The 22,471-nt window shown below is 29.4% G+C and overlaps 6 protein-coding genes and 1 pseudogene across 6 annotated transcripts; 5 read left to right on the forward strand and 2 right to left on the reverse strand.

Annotated features, from left to right (window-relative positions):
• Nucleotides 1-1,703: 1,703 nt before the first annotated feature.
• On the forward strand, nucleotides 1,704-2,144 carry LOC107058081 (zinc finger protein ZAT11-like). The gene has a single exon (XM_015303395.1). It carries the CDS (start codon nucleotides 1,704-1,706, stop codon nucleotides 2,142-2,144), a length of 441 nt encoding a protein of 146 aa, XP_015158881.1.
• A 1,787-nt stretch (nucleotides 2,145-3,931) lies between these two features.
• Nucleotides 3,932-4,471, reverse strand: LOC102583041 (zinc finger protein ZAT11-like; annotated as a pseudogene).
• A 3,844-nt stretch (nucleotides 4,472-8,315) lies between these two features.
• On the forward strand, nucleotides 8,316-8,955 carry LOC102585019 (zinc finger protein ZAT11-like). The gene has a single exon (XM_006363303.2). It carries the CDS (start codon nucleotides 8,370-8,372, stop codon nucleotides 8,880-8,882), a length of 513 nt encoding a protein of 170 aa, XP_006363365.1. The 5' UTR covers nucleotides 8,316-8,369; the 3' UTR covers nucleotides 8,883-8,955.
• A 1,541-nt stretch (nucleotides 8,956-10,496) lies between these two features.
• On the reverse strand, nucleotides 10,497-10,934 carry LOC107058082 (zinc finger protein ZAT11-like). Its single transcript, XM_015303396.1, has 2 exons — nucleotides 10,795-10,934; nucleotides 10,497-10,709 (listed from the first exon to the last, which is right to left on the reverse strand). Exons 1-2 carry the CDS (start codon nucleotides 10,927-10,929, stop codon nucleotides 10,497-10,499), a joined length of 348 nt encoding a protein of 115 aa, XP_015158882.1. The 5' UTR covers nucleotides 10,930-10,934.
• A 1,357-nt stretch (nucleotides 10,935-12,291) lies between these two features.
• Nucleotides 12,292-13,219, forward strand: LOC102584704 (zinc finger protein ZAT11-like). Its single transcript, XM_006363302.2, has one exon. The coding sequence runs from the start codon at nucleotides 12,370-12,372 to the stop codon at nucleotides 12,865-12,867; it is 498 nt and encodes a 165-aa protein (XP_006363364.1). The 5' UTR covers nucleotides 12,292-12,369; the 3' UTR covers nucleotides 12,868-13,219.
• Nucleotides 13,220-16,355: 3,136 nt separating this feature from the next.
• Nucleotides 16,356-17,056, forward strand: LOC102584363 (zinc finger protein ZAT11-like). Its single transcript, XM_006363301.2, has one exon. It carries the CDS (start codon nucleotides 16,451-16,453, stop codon nucleotides 16,949-16,951), a length of 501 nt encoding a protein of 166 aa, XP_006363363.1. The 5' UTR covers nucleotides 16,356-16,450; the 3' UTR covers nucleotides 16,952-17,056.
• A 3,939-nt stretch (nucleotides 17,057-20,995) lies between these two features.
• LOC102584043 (zinc finger protein ZAT11-like) lies at nucleotides 20,996-21,674 on the forward strand. Its single transcript, XM_006363300.2, has one exon. It carries the CDS (start codon nucleotides 21,073-21,075, stop codon nucleotides 21,568-21,570), a length of 498 nt encoding a protein of 165 aa, XP_006363362.1. The 5' UTR covers nucleotides 20,996-21,072; the 3' UTR covers nucleotides 21,571-21,674.
• The last annotated feature ends 797 nt before the right edge of the window (nucleotides 21,675-22,471 follow it).

Consider the following 22,471-nt stretch of genomic DNA (forward strand, 5'->3'; position numbering starts at 1 on the left):
AATCAATTAATGCAAGGATCACTAAACAAGGTATAATTTACCCGGATAATAGCAAAATTATTAACCCAAGACCAAACCCATGATCCTAATGTTCAACTAGGGCTTTTCCCACCATTAACTTCAGGCCAAAAACCTCCCCCAACGATAATTATCCAAGATTCTAATTAGGGGAGTAATTAACTTACATTTAGCGGTGAAATCGTGGGAATCTGATAAGAAACTGCTTTTGGTCGTCCCTTAGCTCTCAAGAACAAAGTTTTGCAGAAAATAACATTTTTGGAATTCTTCCCCGACTTAAGTCGCGATTGGCCCGCCACGGCGGCCCCATCCTGGTGGGATCAATCCTGCCCCGACGGCTTGCACAGAGACAAGCTCGGAATTTTAGTTCCCATTTCACCATTTACTTTCAAATTAAGACGTTCTAAAACTACCCTTTCACGCCAAAATCAGTTTCGGGAGTTCTACTCGCCAGAATTCGATTCCGTAAAGCCGCACATGCTCCTTAACGTCTTGTCTATCCATTCATATGATCAAAGTCATAAGCCGCACATCCTGGTGAACAAATGTTTATTGTGCCTTATCGGAAATGTTACAACTATTTAGAAAAGTTGCAACTTTTCATAAAAGTCACAATTTTTCATGAAAAGGAAAGACTAGTTTTGGAAATAAATAAATTAAAAGGGAATTTTGGTTTGTAGTGGCGCCGCGTGGGCTGGCTTAGGGTTCTCTTGTATATATATATATATGATTGTAAGAGTTGTTTATACTTCCATATACAATAATATGTATTACTATACAAAAACTGACTTCATCTTCTTTTTTAAATTCAAGAACTAGATTCATCCAAAACATCTAAAAAAATCACACAAAATAACCCTAAATTTTAGATTTAGTTTCTTCGATACATATCCCGTCTTTTATAGCAATATCCACTCAAACAGAGTTTTATTTGTTAAAATTTCATTTTCATATTTTGAAGCTTCCAACTATAATAATGTCTGCCTGTGGAGTTTCACTTTAAAAATTACAGCAAATCAACTAAACTCCTAATTAATTTTTTAAAAAGAATTAACTAAAATCTTGGTATGACAATTAACTTATTATGACCATTAAAAAGAAATAGATGGAGTATTAGTTAGTTTAAAAGAAGTCCATGTTAGTTTCTACCACTTAACTTTTTCATTCAAACGCCTTATGTGGACTTTGGACTGAATTGTAAAAAAAAAGGAAAAAATTAAACTTTTATATACGTACTAAGAATATAAATAAACTTTAATGTATTACGTCAGGATATTATTATACAAATAATTATTCATAATAATTGGAACTAATTACTTAGAAATCAAATAAGGTAAATAACTTATCAAATTAATGTACACAAATTTAAAAATTAAATCTGAGAACAATAAAACCATCTACAATTAGGAAAATATAATTACCGTGTCTACTTAATTAATTAGTAGTACTTTACTCGGATTCAGTTTCCATATAATTATTCCTTTTAATTTCTTTGTTTTTGGCCAACAAATCCTAGTTCAACTTGGTTAGTGAAAACAAAACGAACATTATATATAGTTGAAACTCAATAATCCACTCACCACAAAATATTTCTATTATACGTGCTAAAAATAAGACGACTATTCTTTTATTGCGATATAATTCAAAGCAACTAAAGTATGTGCACATCTAGTGCAACCATGAACATGAGGTTAAAGAAAAGCAAAGAAGAAGAATCAGTGGAGAATTTTGCGATGGCAAATTGTGTGGATATAGCAAAGAGGAACGAGTTATTAGGACGACGTAAACTTTATTATGAGTGCAAAAAATGTAAGAAACGATTTGAATCATTTCAAGCACTTGGTGGACATGCAACAAGTCACAAGAATAAGCTCAACATGATGATGAGTACTAACGGTGAATCATTACATGTTAATAAGAAAAAACATGAATGTTCTATTTGTGGTAAAGAGTTTGCTATTGGACAAGCATTAGGAGGACACATGAGAAAACATCGCGATGAATTGAATCAAATCGAGCAGAATAAGAAAATTAAATTGGAAGAGAATTTGATCAAGAGTGGTGAACTTGTAGAAAGTACTAAAACAAGTTTGAATTTGGATTTGAATTTGAGCATATGGGAATGAGTTGAAGAGGGGGTTGATACATTTTTTGTTTTAATTAATTGTAACTAATTATATATGCAGTTAGAGATTGCATGTGGAAATTTAGTTAGGACAAAGATATACAATTAATTTGTTTTTCTTATGTACAAATTTGTAATGTAAATAATAATTTATCTATAAGGATATGTCTACAATATAAAACTTACCTTTAAGTTTAGGTGACACATTCTTATCATGCAAGCCATGAGATACGAGCCTCCTTAACATCCATCGTTCCAGATAGTTTTGCTATTGTATACATATTTAGCTTACTAATGTATACATATTCAGCTTCAACAAACTAAGGAAGAAAACTCACAAACTTACTGGTTGAATAGAGTAATGATGGCAAAATATCTTTATGCATCTTTCTTTTTGGTCTTTTTGGCTTGTAAAATCTATATATGCTCAAAACTATAAATAGGATGCTCTACTTCTCTTTGTCCTAAGTTTCATAAGAATGTGTGAGTTCATATGAAATGTTTTGAACTTTGTTATAAGTTGTGATGCATCTAAATAGATGGCATTTTAATATATATGTTGTTGGAAGGTGTAGTTATTTTTACTAATCTATTGCGATAAGTTGGGGTTATGTTTGTTGGAAGGTGTAGTTATTTTTACTAGTCTATTGCGATAAGTTGGGGTGAAAAAAATCGAATCGAAAATCGAAAAAAAATATGATTAATGGTTTGGTTTGACTTGATTTGGTATAGAATTTTTTTTTAACTATACTTGGATTGGTTTGGTTTTAACTTAAAACCAAATCAATTCGACATATTATATATATTAATTAAAATTTATTTTATACATAAAAGTATCTACTTTAATATAATTTGTAATTATTTCTTATATTTTTCATAATTTTAATCTTTTAACATAGTATTTCTTGTTTGAAACTTAGAATTTTGAATGGTCTTCATAAATATTAGTAATAAACTCTAATAAGCTCAAATCAAATCAAATCAATTAGAATGCTAACAACAAAAAAATCAATTAAATACTAAGAATGTCAATAATACTGAATGTTTGTTCTTCAATTTTACATCGATTTAGTTAATTAAAATACATAACACAATTTTAGTTTTTCTTCAATGTTTAGTCATGTAATATAATTACTACTTATTAGAATTATTTTTGCATGATTTAGTACTTTTAAATTATGATATTTTTTTATGACTTATTAATTTGCAAAATAACTACTTTAATTTGCAATCAGACAAACCATGTCAAGATAGGATTAGTACTCTATTAATCAATTTCCTAGTTAGTAATGGTTTAGTTAATTCTAGTTAAATCCATATCCTATTCAATAATACTAATTAATGCCGTTATATATATATAGACTACGTAATTGTAACACATATTCTAATTGACAAAAGCAACTTACATCAACATGGATATTGATATGTATATGGCGATAGCAAATTTATTAGGTTTTAATGGTCAAAGTATGTGGAATTATATGAAGAAGTGAGCGAATGTTCTATTCGGAACTGCGTCAATATAGATATAGATATATATATTGGATTTACAACAATCTAAACGATTGCAATTCCTCTTTGAAGAATTTTTCAACCTTGGTGTCTTTTCTTGAAGTCGATAATTTTGATCTCCTTTCACCCTGGAATTCATATTGATTATGTTTTAGACAAACGCATTAAGGCCATGGCCTCTTATCAAGAATATGAAGACACAGAAATTTGAAGAATATCATATCTCTACTCTAAAAGAATTAACAAATATATCAACTATACTACTAATTCTAATCCTTAAATAAAAATTCTCAAAACAGGAGATGCAATTGGTGTTGTTGGCCATAACTTGAAATCAACATTATCATTACGAGGGCTTAAGTTTAAATCCAAACAAAATATCCTCTTCCTGCTATTTGACTTGTTCAAAATCGGAATCATCGTCTTTTCATGACGGTGACGCCTCATGTGACCACCTAAGGCTTGACCCAAAGAAAACTCCACACCACAAATAGAGCATTTATGCAACTTATTCTTCTTTGTTTCAACAAGAAACTCTCCGAGTAATCTTGGTCGTTTATTATGACTTGCACGGTGAGCCCCTAAGGCTTGGAAAGACGGGAAGCGCTTATTGCAAGTCTTGCATTCAAAATCAGTTAATGTGAAGATGATTTGATGGTGTAGAAACGGTGTTGTTAAAACGAGACAAAAGCATTAAGGCTTCTGCTTCCACTTGTCTATCATCTTCTCTGCTTCTTTTAGGGACACTCATATTATTGATGGAATTAAAATGAAAATGTTTTCGTGTACTAATTAATTTGAAAATATATATATGAGAAGATAGAAGAAATAGATACGATACTCTTGAGTTGTTGTTGCTTCACATATATATAAAAGCTTGTGTCTGACTTTTTTGCGTGTCGTGAAAAACATAAAAGTAATTGGAGTTATAATATATAAATATGCCCATTTGATTTGATTTCATCTTACATTGGTATGCACACGTAGACACTTAAATTTGTATAAATTAAAATTGAACAAATAGATACACATATCCTACGTGATAATATACATATATAGGACACCATGTAGGGTACGAAATTGTCACATGGGACATCACGTAAGACGAATGTGTCTATTTATTTAATTTTATACAAATTCAAATATCTATTTGTACCCATCCAAAATTGAAAGAAAAAAATATCCTGAAACCAAATTGAAGAGTACTAATTTTTCTTGTTTGTTAAGTGAGTCAAAGAAAATGTGTATTGTAAAAGATGGTCATTTGATGTGGGCTGAAAGTGACAAGACGAGTAAAATAAATGTTGGCTTCTTTGAGGTTTCTATATGGTTGACGAAATAAAGGGCTGCAAAAATCACACGTGCATACGTAGCATTCTGAAAAGGACAAATCAAATGTGCTTTTTTAGACTTATTTTATGTTACTAATTTCTTAGCCGGTGATGGTGACGGTGATAGTAATAAGAGTAATAGTAATCGAAAGGAAAGAGTGATCAATTAAATAACTTTTTATTAAAAGACTGTACTTTATAATCTTAGCTTTATATCTAGAAAACTTCCAAGTGCCTTCATGTGAATAGTTGATGAAATAAAGGGTTGAAACTGAAAGCATACATGTACATACGTAAAATCACCAAAAAGGATAAAATATGACTCGTCTTTTTCTTATGTTGTTTTTTAAGAAAATTACAAATAAGAAGAATATTTTATATTTTAAATATATTTTATTTATGTATCTTATCTATTAATTTCAAGATTAACAATATATTTTTTCTGAAATTTTATAATATTATTACTTTGAGAGAAAATTAATTTTAAGAAAAAAAGAGTGGAGAATTTGTTAAATCTCCTCATGGAGAGAAGAAATCGAAAAATAGTGGAAGTACTTTGTTCAGGGATTTAAATTTGACACCATCTAAGAATGAATTGATAACGGAAAAAAATATTTTTTAAATTCGATTTTATCTACTTTTATAGTTAGAGATTGTCTACTTTTATAGCTAAAATATCTTATTTTATATCTGTTAAATTTTCTACACACATAAAATTCGTAATAAGCTCAAATTATTCAAAAATATATAATAATGTAAAAACACAATTATGCATAAAATATAAGACGATAACGTGTGTATCTATATACACACAAATACAACATTTATTACTCTTAAATTCTAAGGTGAAGAGTCTCTCAAAACTTGTTGCGGGGCAATACTAGATTTTCAAATTACATTTCATCAACTCATTTCACTCACTTCATTATTAGGAATTTGAGTTTGTTTCATCCTTAACCATCTTCCACTTTAATTTATATTTCGTCTAGGTGATACACCTCCTCAACACATACATATAGAGATCCTGTGATTTAATCCATATGACAGATGAAAAGAATCAGAGGAAGACTCGATAGAACCATTGGCAAAGTCTGGACTATCGAAAAAGTGAAAAGTGATCTACACTATAGCTTCTCCCATTTCATTTCTTATTGTTGCTTTACTTTTTAATGCTTAAATAAGTTTATCTGTTTTCCAACACGGGGGGTAGTAACTGTTTTTTCTGTAGTAGGATATAGAGAGATTTTTTCTCTTTACTAAAGCCAAGACTGTATGAGGAGAGAAAAACTCAAGTCAAAATAATCGCACTGTTTCTATACCTTATCTCAAGTTACCCCTTAGTGCGGGTATGGGGCACTTTGTCAGAAATCGTTCATTTAGCAAGAAGTCATATTGCATGAAAGTACACACAACACGTAGAAGAAGAGTTCGAGTGTGAAAGCATTTACTTATGCACTTGCTAAACACTTAAGTAGCAAATACTGTATTTGTGGGTCGGCATTTTCCTGTGCTTGGATCACCTTTGTTTGTGTGCTTTAGTTTCCTTCTAAACATATTTAACGAAATTGTGAATCACAGAAACGCATGTTAGCCATGAACAAATATGGGTTTAAAGCTAGAGACAACAAGTAATCGTTTTGAATATGTCACTGTATTGCAGTAACCACATCCATCATAAGTCTGAATTATCTATATCAACAAAAAATTATAATCTAAATTAAGCAGTAGGGATTCTGTCCATTTGGGACTAGAGAAAGGCTTCAGAACAATTGCTTTGGTGCCTTTTCTTTTAAGTTATCATAGTTCTACACTTCTATACCTACTTTGTCAAGTAATGGATGGAACCAGTCAACTACAATTTTTTCATTTTATTTAGTATTTGACAAATTCATTATAAAATGCCATACATGAAATCTTCAAAAAACTGTGCTTGACAATGTATTAAAGAAAGAAGAAAGAAGCTCTGAAAATTCAAGCAATTATATAACAAATGAGATGCCAAATGTATTATTGAAACCATTTACCAACAAGAGTTAGTATGCATGATAAAGACTCGAATATAATCACAAACCAGCATTTCCAATGCCTCAAACCTACTTGCAATAATTTTAATTTTTTTTTTTCGATTATCGATTTAACCATTAGAGATGAATTTAAATTTGCCTGGTATATTCGGAGCCACGAACACAACTAAAACGTGGACAAAACACTCTCTCGCGCACACACATACATAATAATTTAAAAATAATCTTATTGGATTATCAATTTAACCATAAATCAAAATTATAAAATTGAAAATCAAATCAATAACTGAATTAAAAAAATCACAAAATTATTCAAGTTTTGATATCTGCATTGAAATTTGATTAATTGTATTCGTGTCGGATAGGGCATAATTCGAAGGTAGCGCTCCCTATCAAAATAATTTTAATACCCAAAATTCAAATTTAAAACCTCTAATTAAAAAAAAAAAACTACAACTTCATCTACGATACCATTCATATCCTTTTGCCTTCATGAGTCATGATTCATCCAAAACGATTTGTGCAAGCTTAAGTAGTACTTTTTTCACCAACCAAGAAACTTTTACTAACATGAAATTTTGTCTAAAAACACATATGTCCTTTTCACTAAGCTACGTATGGACGTGCGTTTTTTGCCGACGGCAGCCATTACATTATCAACTCATACATTCGATTTATTTTTACTGTTCGTTATATTTAAAAAATTAGTATTTATTTTTTTCTTATAATATAGTATTATTTTTAATCTTAATTTATGTGATATAATTTGACTTGACGTGAAATTTAAGAAAGAAAACACAAAAAAATGTTGTGGTCTGAAATAAATCATAAATATTTGTATGGTTATAAATCATTTCATAAAGATAAAATTACTATTTTAATTTAAATTATTACAAAATATATAAATTTATCATATATTTTGGGACTAACTAAAAAGAAAAATGAATTATAAACATTAGAATAGAGAGAATGATTATTTTTAGTTCATTTTATAGTACGTAAAAATGGTTTATAATATAATAACAATAATAACAAATTCAGTACAATCTCATAAAGTGAAGTCGGAAGAGGATAGTATAAGAAAGTTCTTGGAAATTTTGTTGAAACCTCAAAGAAACCAACATATTAATATTGACCAATCACATTTTAACTACTTTTCTTGTTTCTTAGAGGTTAGCATCAAATATTTCCTATATTCACACACACGAAAATTCTTAATTTAATAAGTACTACTTTTGTTCACACACACGCAAAAAAGTCGCACACAAACTTACATATATATCTTACTTCTACCTTCTCACATATTTTCAAACTTATATAATATACTAAAACATCTTCATTTTTAGTTTCATCAATAATATGACAGCCATGAAAAGAAGTAGAGAAGATGATATGCAAATTGAAGAAGAGGCTATGGCTAACTGCGCCTTAATGCTTTTGTCTCGTTTCAACAACACTTCTTCATTATCAGCTCATATTCACATTAATGATTTTGAATGCAAGACTTGTAATAAACGATTTCCGTCTTTTCAAGCCTTAGGAGGTCATCGTGCAAGTCATAATAAACGATCAAGATTATTCGGAGAGTTTCTTGTTCAAACCAATAAAAAGAATAAGATGCATAAATGCTCTATTTGTGGTATGGAGTTTTCTTTGGGTCAAGCTTTAGGTGGACACATGAGGCGTCATCGTGATGAAATTAATAAAACTACAGCTCATGAACAGACGATGATTCCGATTTTGAAGAAGTCAAATAGCATCAAGAGGATTTTTTGTTTGGATTTAAACTTAACCCCTCGTGATGATAATGTTGATTTCAAGTTATGGCCGATGGCACCAATTGCATCTCCTGTTTTGAGAACTTTTATTTAAGTCGTTGTTAAACTTTTAATCAGGATTAGAAGAATTAATTAGTTGCATGCAGTTATTTGTGGAATTCTTTCTATTCATTTTTTGTTGAGAATATAATCAAATAATTAAAAGTGTGCTCTCTTTAACAGCTTAAGCTTTTAGATGAGATAGTCACACACTTCAACATGGTATCAGAGCAGGCAAAGGTCCTGAGATCGAATCTCACCGCCACCCAAATCAAAAAGAATTTCTACGTGCTTAGCCCATGAAAAAAAATCAGACCCGCACGTGAGAGGGCGTGTTGAGAATATAATCAAATATAAAAGTGTGACTCTCTCTCTAACAACTTAAGCTTTTAGATGAGATGGTCACACACTTCAACATTTTATTATATATAATCCTTAATTATTAGTTCGCTGATTCTTTTATATATATATATATATATATATATATATATATATATATATATATATATATATATATATATATATATATATATATATATATATATATATATATATATATATATATATATATATATATATATATATATATATATATATATATATATATATATATATATATATATATATATATATATATATATATATATATATATATATATATATATATATATATATATATATATATATATATATATATATATATATATATATATATATATATATATATATATATATATATATATATATATATATATATATATATATATATATATATATATATATATATATATATATATATATATATATATATATATATATATATATATATATATATATATATATATATATATATATATATATATATATATATATATATATATATATATATATATATATATATATATATATATATATATATATATATATATATATATATATATATATATATATATATATATATATATATATATATATATATATATATATATATATATATATATATATATATATATATATTACCAGGATTTAGGTATTTACAAATCATATATTTGATTTTGTTGTTACCTTGTGAATATTTAATTATTGGAATAACAACATCGAACATATAAATAATTCAATCAAATGCGATGCAAATACTTCTATGTCTCTATAACAAAAGAGATATTTAGTGGCAATAGATTTAATGTCATTGCATCTGGTTCAAAGTCGCTAAAATCTTTAACGATATTTATATAGGGTGTTTTTTATAAAATATTCATATTGAAATCGACTTGAGTTTTCCTATTGATTCAAACTAAAAGAGATTTTCTTACGTTGGCTAATGTTTATATGTATAAAATCCTAATACTTGCAAAAATAAGAATAATTATTAATAAATTATTTCAAAGTTGAAAAATGTGTAAAAGAAAAAAAATGGTACGTTATGTTATCTAATGACTAGTAAATTTAAATGAGTTGACTAGTCAAAATTAAATGTCAATAACTACTAAATTTAAATTGAACAAGTTACGAGATGACTTTTCAAGCAGACTCTTGCTAATAAATTAATATCTGCGAACAAGTTAGTACACTAGAAATACAAACAAATTGTATAACTTCAAGTATCTATCTAACTACATTTCAACAATCTCTAACCTAAGAAAAAGTTACAATCAAAACTAAAGAGGAATTATCCCTGCATCAATGCATTCTCATTTGGTGTCAAATTCAAATCCATGAACAAAATTCTTTCACTACTCTTCGAATTCTCCTCCAATGTCTTCGTCTTCGTCTTCTTCTGCTCGTGTTGATTTAATTTATCGCGATGTTTTCTCATGTGTCCGCCCAAAGCTTGTCCAATAGCGAACTCTTCGCCACAAATAGAGCATATATGTTTTTTGGACTTAACAGATAATGAGTCGATGTTGATATTACTCATCGCAATGAGCTTAATCTCCCTATTCTTGTGGCTTGTCATGTGCTTAAGATGAATCGAATTGTTTTTTGCATTTAAAAACTTTATATCGTATTAATAACCCGTTTCTTTTTATTATATCCAAACAATTTGCCATCTCAAATTTCTCCACTGATTCATCTTCTACTCTATCTCTCTTTAACGTCATGTCCATAGTTGGGCTAAGTGTCCACACACTTTAATCGCTTTAATTTTATAGCGCTTTTAATAAAGTATAAAATAATTACAATAAGAGAATAGTCATCTTGTTGTTGGTAAGTAAATTGGAGTGAGTTCAATAATTATGATGTGGGGATTATTGAGTTAGTCTATTTATAATGTCCACTTTATTCTCCTAAACCAAGTTGGACTCGGATTATATAAAAAGTTATAAAGTAAATTTATGTTTCCTTATTTTAGACTGTTTTTTTTTCTTTCAGATTTGGTTAAATTTTTGTGGATTGAATAATAATTGAATCTTGTGGTTTGAATAGTCTTTGTGAAAAGTTAAAATTAAAGAATTGTTAAAAATGAAAAGAGATATTCTTTTTTAAGCAAACTAAAAATAAAAATAGGACAAACGAATTGAAACATAAGAAATGCTTAATTATCATGCTCAGAGGTCTATCGATGTAGATGGGTGATTACGGATTTATGTGAACTCAGCAGTTTGTGGTTATGTGCATAGACTCTCTATGACTATATATATTATTAATATATTTTTTACATATCTACAAATATTTAAAAATGTGAAACAAATAATTTATATTATTTTATTAACTAAAAATCGTTATAAAAATAAATAAATTTCAAATCAAGAATATGTCTCTCAATCATTCTTCTCTAGTATCGAATGTTAATTACCAAACGTTAGTTCAATTTCAACAGTTGACTTAAATACCTTAAATTTGGTAGAAAAAATTATTTTCCACATATAGGACTAGAAGGAAGGTTCATTCCAATTAGAGAAAAAAAAGCTAATTATTATTAATATTACATTAATTCAAAGTAATTAAAATTGCTAAGCAGTGATGCTTAATAACAGATAGGAAGCAAAGAGACATTTTATATGATACTTAAATAAAGTTAACTGCAAAAAATTATCTGGTGGCTACGTTGCGATATTTAGGCAAAATCGAATGATTTTTTTTTTTATGAAAAATAATTTGGTGATATTCTATGATACTTGAGAAAAGTTAAGTTATTTTTAAATTACAAAAAATAATTTATACTTTGAGAAAAAGTGGTAGGACTAGGAGTACGTAAGCAAATATGTGTTTTAGAAAGAAGCTCAACGAAACTACCTGAAAAATATTCCCCCACACATTATTTTATGAGTAGTCTTATTTTATTACTCAAACACGGTGAGCTCTACTTTGAAAACGACGATTTTTATTAATTAAATTTGTGACTAACTTAATCAATAAGTAAAAAGGAAACAACAAATCTTGGATAACACGTACTATATTAAATTCCACATAAAACTTTTGTCTGTATATATATGTGGAACAACACCAACAAAAGTATCATTTCTCACTTCTAAATTCTCCATTTCAAAAACTTAGTATACAAAAAAATCCTTATATTTTCATTTTTGATTCGTATAAACATGACAGCCATGAAAAGAAGAAGAGAAGATAATGGACAAGTGGAAGCAGAAGCTATGGCTAATTGCGCCTTAATGCTTTTGTCGCGTTTAAACAAGGATAATGATTTTGAATGTAAGACTTGTAATAAACAGTTTCCATCTTTTCAGGCTCTTGGTGGACACCGTGCAAGTCATAATAAACGGTCAAGATTACTAGGAGAGTTTCTTGTTCAAACCAACACAAAGAATAAGATGCATAAATGTTCTATTTGTGGTATGGAGTTTTCTTTGGGTCAAGCACTAGGCGGACACATGAGGCGTCACCGTGATAAAATTAATAAAATTACACCTGAAAAGACTATGATTCCAATTTTGAAGAAGTCAAATAGCAGCAAGAGGATTAATATTTTTGGGTTGAACTTAAACATAACACCTGATGATGATGATGACAATGTTGATGATTTGAAGTTATGGCCCATGGAAGAGGCTCCATCGCCCGTCTTGCGAATATTTATTTAAGTAAAAAAGCTTATAATTTGTTATTAGCCTTTAATTAGGATTAGGAGAATTAATTAGCTACATGCAGTTATTTGTGGAATTCTTTCTATTCATTTAGTCCAAAGGCAAATTCATATATATATAAACATCATAGTTGTCAGGGGTGTATAAAATCGAACCAAACCACAAATCGAATTTAACCGAACAAAAAACCTGACTAGTGGTTTGGTATTGGAAAAAAAAACCCCGACTATATTTGAGTTGGTTTGGTTTTAACTAAAAAAAATCAACCCGAGACCAAACCAACCCGGCATTATATATGTAATTTTAAAATTTTATTTTATACATAAAAATATTTACATTGATATAATTATAAAATATTTCTTATACTATTTCATAGTTTTTATCTTTCATATATTATTTCAAGTTTAAAACTTAGAATTCGGAATGGTCCAATAAAGACTATAGTTCATAGAAATCAAAATCAAATTAATACTAATGCAAAAAGAAAATCAATTCAACACTAAGAATGACAATAATATTGAATATTTGTTCTTTAGTTTTACATTGGTTTAGACAATTAAAATACATAATCTAATTTTAATTTTCCTTAAATATTTAGTAATGTAACTAATACTTATTAAACTTATTTTAGCATGATTTAGTACTTTTAAATTATGATCATTTTCATTATGACTTGGAAATATTTATTTATATGATGATTTCATTATTATTTTGTATTGAATATTTTAGTGTCATCACTCATCTCATATGTTGTGTTATTTTCTTAAGAAACACCTTAAATAATTGTATTTTGGTTGGACTAAAGAAATATTTGGAGCACAAGTTAATTATATGTTTGTATGCAAACTTTACCGAAAAAATCCAAAAATCTGAATAAATCTAAGGTTTATTAGTTTGGTTTGATTTATAAATTAAAAAATTCGACACAATGGTTGGTATTTGAAAAACCCAAACCAACCCGAAGGTTGAAAAACCCGAAAAAATCCAAATTTTATTAGTTTGGTTTGGTTTATAAATTTAAATTTTTTATACAAATAGTTTGGTTTGATATTTAGAAAAACCCGAACCAACCCTGCCATGTACACCCCTAGTCATAATAATCACATTCTACCACTAACTAATTTAATGAGAACAAAGAAAACATTATATGCCATCAACATGTCAAGCCAAATGCTACACAATTTGAGAGGATTGTAACATATTGTGATGACTTAATATTATATTAATTATAATATTAAAATGTAAAGGCACCAACAAAAAATATTTACACTTAAAAAGTAAATTGCCTTTTTTCACCAAAACCACTTAATTATGTTTTCTAACATAAAACCCTCAAACTTTACTTTTACTAATACACGTCAGAAAATTCAACTTATGGGTAATACTTTTTTTCTTTTGTATTTTTAATATAATAAATACAAATAATTTTACGAACGGATTAATTGTTACTACTACTTGCATCCAAAGTAATAATTTTGTCATAATCTTTCTAAATTCATTCACGTTTTTAGTATTTTAATTTTTGCGCTTGAATTTTGATTGGATCGGTTCTATTTAATTGGATTAGTATTTATACGACTAAAAATAAAATAAAGAAGTAGTAAAAGATTAGTATCGGTCGAGTCGATTGTTTAAAATTAAATTCATATTTATTAAATAAAAATAAAAAATATCATAAAGAGTTTCCATAGGAAGTTGAATTTTCCGTCATGTGTGATTTTTGTGTTAGTTGGGACAATGTCTTATAATTTTTGTGTTTGAAAACATAATTAAGTGATTTTGGTGGGGAAAAAATCATAATTATATGACCATTAATGAAGTTTATCCCTACTTTTAATTAATTAAAAGTTTAGAATTTAAACTCTAAAAGTTAAAGAAATTATATCCTAATTTTTTTCTTCAATATATAGATTTTACACGGCATGAATCTGAATTAATTTCTTTACGTTCAAAACAATCTCATGAAAACCAGAATACAAATAAAAAGTTAGTTGCATCATATATCCAACCGCCAAACAAAATTTGACTCCCTCACAATTTATGTCATTTTCCTTCATGAATCTTTGACTCCTACAAAACGATTTGTGAAAGTAATACTAGTAGCACTAAACCATGTTGCCTTGTTTTTTTTCTTCCAACTTGTTTACAAACACATTGCTCTCATAACCCTCACCAACCAAGAAACTAATATTCGTTTCGTCCCATTTTAGGTGACATCGTCTTATTTGACATAATATTTAATATATATATATATTTTTTTATTTTATTTTTTTATTATTTTTTTTAGACTTGTAGTTTAAAACAAATTTTCCGTTTTTGCGTTGTTGTAAATCATTTCATTAAAGGTACAAATAAGTTAAATTATTTCGAGCTATAATAAGATAACATTCTTTTCAAAACAGATTAAAAAGAAATAACATAAATAGGAATAGTTTATTGTGAAGTATAAAGTGTAACAATTTTAGGATAAAATATAGGATTACTTTATCCCATGTTTGATTGAAAGTATTAGGTATTATTTATCCCATCATTTTAGTCATAATAATTGAATAAGTAATATACATGACCGAATAACTTGTTCCAATCAAACGACCCTAATAGTAATATAAAGTTAGTCTTAAAAAAGCACATTGTCCTTTTCACGACGCTACGTATGCACGTGTTTTTCTTTTTTCAACCCTTTATGTCATTTTCCTTCATGAATCTTTGACTCCTACAAAACGATTTGTGAAAGTAATACTAGTAGCACTAAACCATGTTGCCTTGTTTTTTCTCTTCCAACTTGTTTACAAACACATTGCTCTCATAACCCTCACCAACCAAGAAACTAATATTCGTTTCGTCCCATTTTATGTGACATCGTCTTATTTGACATAATATTTAATATATATATATTTATTTATTTTTTTATTTTTTTATTTTTTTTAAACTTGTAGTTTAAAACAAATTTTCCGTATTTGCGTTGTTGTAAATCATTTCATTAAAGGTACAAATAAGTTAAATTATTTCGAGCTATAATAAGATAACATTCTTTTCAAAACAGATTAAAAAGAAATAACATAAATAGGAATAGTTTATTGTGAGGTATAAAGTGTAACAATTTTAGGATAAAATATAGGATTACTTTATCCCATGTTTAATTGAAAGTATTAGTTATTATTTATCCCATCATTTTAGTCATAATAATTGAATAAGTAATATACATGACGGAATAACTTGTTCCAATCAAACGACCCTAATAGTGATATAAAATTAGTCTTAAAAAAGCACATTGTCCTTTTCACGACGCTACGTATGCACGTGTTTTTCTTTTTTCAACCCTTTATTTGGTCAACCATACACATATGAAGGCAGTTGGAAGTGTTCTAGAAACCTCAAAGAAGCCAACATTATTTTACTTTTCTTTGACTCACTTAACCAACAAGGAAAATTCAGACACACGCAAAAAAGTCAAGACACAAACTTATATATATGTGAGGCAACACCATCCAAAGTGTATCATATTCTTAAACTTCTAAATTCAAATCTTTCTTTCAAACTTCTAAATTTGATAATACAATTTGTAAAAATCTTCAATAATATGACATCTATGAAAAGAAGCAGAGAAGACAATATGCAAGTTGAAGTAGAGGCCATGGCTAATTGCACCTTAATGCTTTTGTCTCGTTTCAACAACACTTCTTCATCATCAGATCATCATCACATTAATGATTTTGAATGCAAGACTTGCAATAAACGCTTCCCGTCTTTTCAAGCTTTAGGCGGTCATCGTGCAAGCCATAATAAAAAGCCAAGATTACTCGGAGAGTTTCTTGTTCAAACCAACAAAAAGAATAAGATGCATAAATGCTCTATTTGTGGTGTGGAGTTTTCTTTGGGTCAAGCCTTAGGAGGGCACATGAGGCGTCATCGCGATGAAATTAATAAAACGTCGAGGATGATACCAGTGTTGACGAAGTCGAATAGCAGCAAGAGGATATTTTGTCTGGACTTAAACTTAACCCCTCGTAATGATAATGTTGATTTCAAGTTATGGCCGACCGCACCAATTGCATCTCCTGTTTTGAGAATCTTTATTTAATTTGTTCATTTTAGACATTTTGCATTCATTTTTGTTGTATATAATCCTTAATTAGTTCGTTCATTCCTTTACTTCAGTAACGTAATAAAGTTTGATTCAATTAAAGTTTTGCAAAATAATTCTCACAAGTCATATCACCAAAATATATAATAATGGACTAATCCACACGAAAATTGAAAAAATTGCCTAATTCATATAAATTGATCCCTAGATGTCCAAAAATGACTATAAAAATGATGATTACTACTCCCTCAAAAGGTTTTGCGAAAATTATCCGAAAGTCATATCACTAAAATATTCATGGGCTAACACATCGAAAAATTGAGAAAATCGCCTAATTCCTCTAAATTAGCCCCTAAATTCCTAAAAATCACTCTAAAAATGGAGAAATTGTATGTACTGCTCCCCCAACTCCTTATAGATAGAGGGTTCCATAAAGGTTTCATAAAAAAAATTCGGGAGGCCATATCACCAATATATTCATGAGCTAACACACACGAAAAACTTCGCTTAATTCCTATAAATTGGCCCTAAATGCCCAAAAATCACTCTAAAAATGGTGAGATTGTATGTACTGCTCCCCTAACTCCATATAGAGGGTTCCGTAAAGGTTTCACAAAAAATTAGTCTAGAAGTCATAGTGATATGAATTTTGGACGATTTGTTTGTGAAACCTTTATGGAACCCTCTGTAGGGAGTTGGGGGAGCAGTACATACAATCTCACCATTTTCGGAGTCCATTTTGGGTATTTAGAGGGCAATTTACAGGAATTAGGTGATTTTCTCAATTTTTCGTGTATGTTAACCTAGGAATATTTAGGTGATATGGCTTCCGCCCCGAGGGACAAACAGACACATTTTCAAATTCAAACGAGCCCCAAAACGAGAAAACCAAATTTTCTCATTTTTCGTGTGCTATTGTCCATGAATTTTTGGTGATACGGAATCCTGGCTTGTTTTTGGCCGAATTTTTTCATGAATTTTCATTATGACCTTATTAATGGTGTGAGTTGGTCCCGAGGGGGAAACAAACGCATTTTCAAGTTCAAATGAGCCCCAAAGCAGGAAAAACCAAAATTTACTATTTTTCATGTCCTATCGTCCATGGATTTTTGGTGAGACGGGATCCTAACTTGTTTTTGGCCGAGCTTTTTCATGGACGTCCGTTGCGACCTTATAAATGGCGTCGTGAATTGGTCCCGAGGGGAAAAAGAAGCATTTTCAAGTTCAAACGAGCCTCAAAGGGGGGAAAACCTATTTTTACCTTTTTCGTGTGCTATAGTCCATTATAAATTTTTGGTGATATGGGATCCTAGCTTGGTTTTGGCCAAAAATTTTCATGGACGTACGTTACGACTTTATTAATGACGTGAGTTGGTCCCGAGGGGCAAATAGACGCATTTTCAAGTTCAACGAGCCCCAAAGCGGGAAAAACCAAATTTTATCATTTTTCGTGTGCAATAGTCCATGAATTTTTGGTGATACTGGATCCCGACTTGTTTTTGACCAAAATTTTTCATGGACGTCTGTTACGAACTTATTAATGGTGTGAGTTGGTCCCAAGGGGAAAACTGATGCATTTTCAAGTTCAAAATTTTACCATTTTTCGTGTGCTATAGTCCATGGATTTTTGTTGATACGTGATCCGACTCTTTTTTAGGCCGAAATTTTTCATGGAAGTCTATTACGACCTTATTAATGGCGTGAGATGGTCTTGAGGGGTAAACGGACGCATTTTCAAGTTCAAACGAGCCCCAAAGCGGTAAAAACTGATTTTTACCGTTTTTCTTGTGCTATATAGTCCATGGATTTTTGGTGATGGGTGATCCTGACTTGTTTTTGGCCGAAATTTTTCATAGATGTCCGTTACGACCTTATTTATGGCGTGAGTTGGTCCCGAAGGCAAACATATGCATTTTCAACTTCAAACGAGCCTCAATGCGGGAAATATCGAATTTACCATTTTTTGTGTGCTATAGTCCATGCATTTTTAGTGATAGGTGATCCCGACTTGTTTTTGGCCGAAATTTTTCATGGACGTCTGTTACGACCTTATTAATAGCATGAGTTGGTCTCGAGGGGCAAACAGATGCATTTTCAAATTCAAACGAGTCCCAAGGCGGGAAAGACCGAATTTACCAATTTTTCTGTGTTATAGTCCATGGGTTTTGGTGATACGTGATCCCTAATTTTTTTGGCCAAATTTTTTCATGGACGTCCGTTACGATCTTATTAATGGTGTGAATTGGTCCCGAGGGGTAAACAGACCATTTTCAAGTTCAAATGAGCCTCAATGCGGGAAAGACTGAATGTACCATTTTTCGTGTGCTATAATCCATGAACTTTTGGTGATACGTGATCCTGACTTGTTTTTGGCTTTAAAAACCAAATGTAAGTCTCCCTTACCTTTTAATTTTTGACTTAAAAATCATTGAAGTTTGACTTTTTATTTTTTGATTATTTTTAGTCAATCCAAACGAGCTCTTATTTATGAAAGTAACAGGAGGACGACGAAAAGGAACAGCCCACACTTATTGAGAATGAGATGATGATATCAAATTGTCTTTTTTTTTATATTGTAAAACTTAAATAATATATTTTTAAAATATAATTAAATACAATATAACAAATATCATTGCGTTCGTCACCATCACCAACCTAAAAAAAAGTACTATTACACTGTTGCTGCTAGTTAATTAGTGCTAATTAAAGAATTAGCACTAAACCATGTTGGTTGGTCTTTTGGTTTCAACTTGTGTGTTCCAAGTCACTGCTTTAATCACCAAGAAAGTACAATTTATCCTTTTCAAATGGCTACGCCATGTGTTTTCCGCAGCCCCTGATAATGTCAATCTTAATACGTCGTTTTAAATTAGATGTAATATTTTATATTTCAAAATTTAAGTTATTTGAATATGAATTGATATTGTAAAGTATATTTGTAAAAGAAAACCCACAATTTTATATCTATCTACCATTTATTTCATACGTAAATAAAATTTATAGTTGATAATAATTATTACTCTTACCAATCTTTAAAACCATTTATGTCGGATATAATCATTATTCTCACCAACCAAATTTATAGTTGATATTATTATTCTTACCAACTTTTAAATCATTTATAATATTGGATATAACCATTACCCTCACCAACCAAATTTAAAATTGATATTATTATTCTTACAACTTTTTAAACCATTTACATTGAGAAATGGATGCTCAATTGTCCATACTATGTAGGAGAATTATATTAAAGAGTAGTACATTACAATCCATGTTCAATTTTTTTTTTATTAAGTTAAAGTTCGATTAATAAATATTGTATTTTATTTTTAATTTTTTTTTATGATAGCGCATTTTATTTTTATTATAATTTTTTGTTTATTTACTAAGATTGTATAAAAAATCGAAACATTTTCTTTAAAATACAAATATCTCGATTCTTTATACAATCTTAACAAATGAATAATTTTCTTATTCCTTAACCGGAAAAATATGTGGCCATGACATGTGAGTAGTAGAACGTCTGCTCCTACTTGGAAGTGTTCTAGAAAGCTCATAGAAGGCAACATTACATTACTTTTCCGCTCACATGAAATGACCTGAAATATTCCTTATCCACATGATTGACTAACGCGTTACTACCTTCAAATCAATTGATTCCTTTTCCACTTGTAAAGTACTACTTTCGGCGTCTATTTTTATTTGTCCGTTATATTATTTTGAGATATTTTAATAATATTTATTCAGTTTATAAAATTAATGAATTTATGTTTAATAAGGGTGATTTGGTAAATTATTTCTGTCATTTACCATTTCTAATTAATTCGTGTTTAAAATCAAATAGTAGACAATTATTGTTGAATAGATAAAGTATCTCTAGTATTTCTTTGACTCACTTAACCTAAAAGTCAAACATTATTAATTGTCACTAATTAATAAAGAATAATGTGATGCACGTTTTTTTCAAAAACACGTCAACCTTGTCTTATCTCATACCTATATAAATTTGAAGCAAAGAGCAACCAAATGTGTATCATATTCTTCACTTCAAACTTCAAACTTTCACACATTTCTTCAAACTTCAAAAACAACTTTGTGTCTTCATTCTTGATAATATGAGTGCCTTAAAAAGAAGCAGAGGAGAGGATGTGCTAGTGGAAGCAGAGGCCATGGCTAACTGCGCCTTAATGCTTTTGTCTCGTTTCAACACCAACAACTCATCAGATCATCATCATATTAATGATTTTGAATGCAAGACTTGCAATAAACGCTTCCCGTCTTTCCAAGCCTTAGGCGGTCATCGTGCAAGTCATAATAAAAAGCCAAGATTACTCGGAGAGTTTCTTGTTCAAACCAACAAAAAGAACAAGATGCATAAATGCTCTATTTGTGGTGTGGAGTTTTCTTTGGGTCAAGCCTTAGGAGGGCACATGAGGCGTCATCGCGATGAAATTAATAAAACGTCGAGGATGATACCAGTGTTGACGAAGTCGAATAGCAGCAAGAGGATTTTTTGTTTGGACTTAAATTTAACCCCTCGTGATGATAATGTTGATTTCAAGTTATGGCCAACCGCACCAATTGCATCTCCTGTTTTGAGAATTTTTATTTGATATTATATTCTTGTAGGATTAGAAGAAGCTGTAATACTTCATTTGTTAATTCTTTTAATGTATTCATTCATTTTTCTTATATATTTTCTTAATTAATTCATCCAGTTTATATTTTGCAATTAATCGTAAGTTTAGCAAATATATATAATCAAAATTATCTAAGGTATGACATGACATGACATCGAGTCAGATTTGATTTTTTGCTAATTTGGCATTGGATAACGACTTATTTGCGCTTGATAAGTACGGGAAAAAAAGTTTCAATGTTGATAATTTTCGAAATCAACCAATTAGAATGATCTAAGCAAATCTATGTTTGTTTTTGACTACTAATTGAACTGTATAAGAGAGAGAGAGAGATGGCAACAATAATTAGCTATACTAGGAAGAAAACATAAAATGAAAATGTTTTGCACTATTTGAATTTAGAACATGTCAAAAAAATATAAAAGTGAACGGTTATATTTCTCTTTAACATATTTGTGGTTGCAAAAGATAGACGTCTTTGTGTCCGACCTTTTTCTAAACCTCGTACATAATTGAAGTTTTAGCGTCGTCTTAAAAACATAACAAAAATTATTTGAAGTTTTAGTGTTGTCTTAAAAGCATAACAAAAATTGGCGAGAAAACTAAGTAGTACTAATCTCTCTCTCTCTCTCTATATATATATAAGAGAACCTTAAGCCCACCTACGTGGCGCTACCACAAACCAGAATTCCCTTTTTATTTAATTATTTCCAAAACTAGCCTTTCCCTTTCATGAAAAGCTGTAACATTTATGAAAAGTTGTGACTTTTATGAAAAGTTGTGACTTTTATGAAAAGTTGTGACTTTTATGAAAAGTTGTGACTTTTATGAAAAGTTGTGACTTTTATGAAAAGTTGTGACTTTTATGAATGCA

The sequence above is a fragment of the Solanum tuberosum genome, unplaced genomic scaffold (genome assembly GCF_000226075.1).
Source record: "Solanum tuberosum cultivar DM 1-3 516 R44 unplaced genomic scaffold, SolTub_3.0 scf00433, whole genome shotgun sequence".
Classification (NCBI taxonomy): Eukaryota; Viridiplantae; Streptophyta; class Magnoliopsida; order Solanales; family Solanaceae; genus Solanum; species Solanum tuberosum.

Bases quoted from the DNA above. Each gene is read 5' to 3' on its own strand.
- LOC102584043 (XM_006363300.2), top strand. From the start codon at position 21,073: ATGAGTGCCTTAAAAAGAAGCAGAGGAGAGGATGTGCTAGTGGAAGCA.
- LOC107058081 (XM_015303395.1), top strand. From the start codon at position 1,704: ATGAGGTTAAAGAAAAGCAAAGAAGAAGAATCAGTGGAGAATTTTGCG.
- LOC102584363 (XM_006363301.2), top strand. From the start codon at position 16,451: ATGACATCTATGAAAAGAAGCAGAGAAGACAATATGCAAGTTGAAGTA.
- LOC107058082 (XM_015303396.1), bottom strand. From the start codon at position 10,929: ATGACGTTAAAGAGAGATAGAGTAGAAGATGAATCAGTGGAGAAATTT. The intron at 10,710-10,794 runs TCTTAAGCACAT...TTATCTGTTAAG, and splicing joins GCAAAAAACAATTCGATTCA to TCCAAAAAACATATATGCTC.
- LOC102584704 (XM_006363302.2), top strand. From the start codon at position 12,370: ATGACAGCCATGAAAAGAAGAAGAGAAGATAATGGACAAGTGGAAGCA.
- LOC102585019 (XM_006363303.2), top strand. From the start codon at position 8,370: ATGACAGCCATGAAAAGAAGTAGAGAAGATGATATGCAAATTGAAGAA.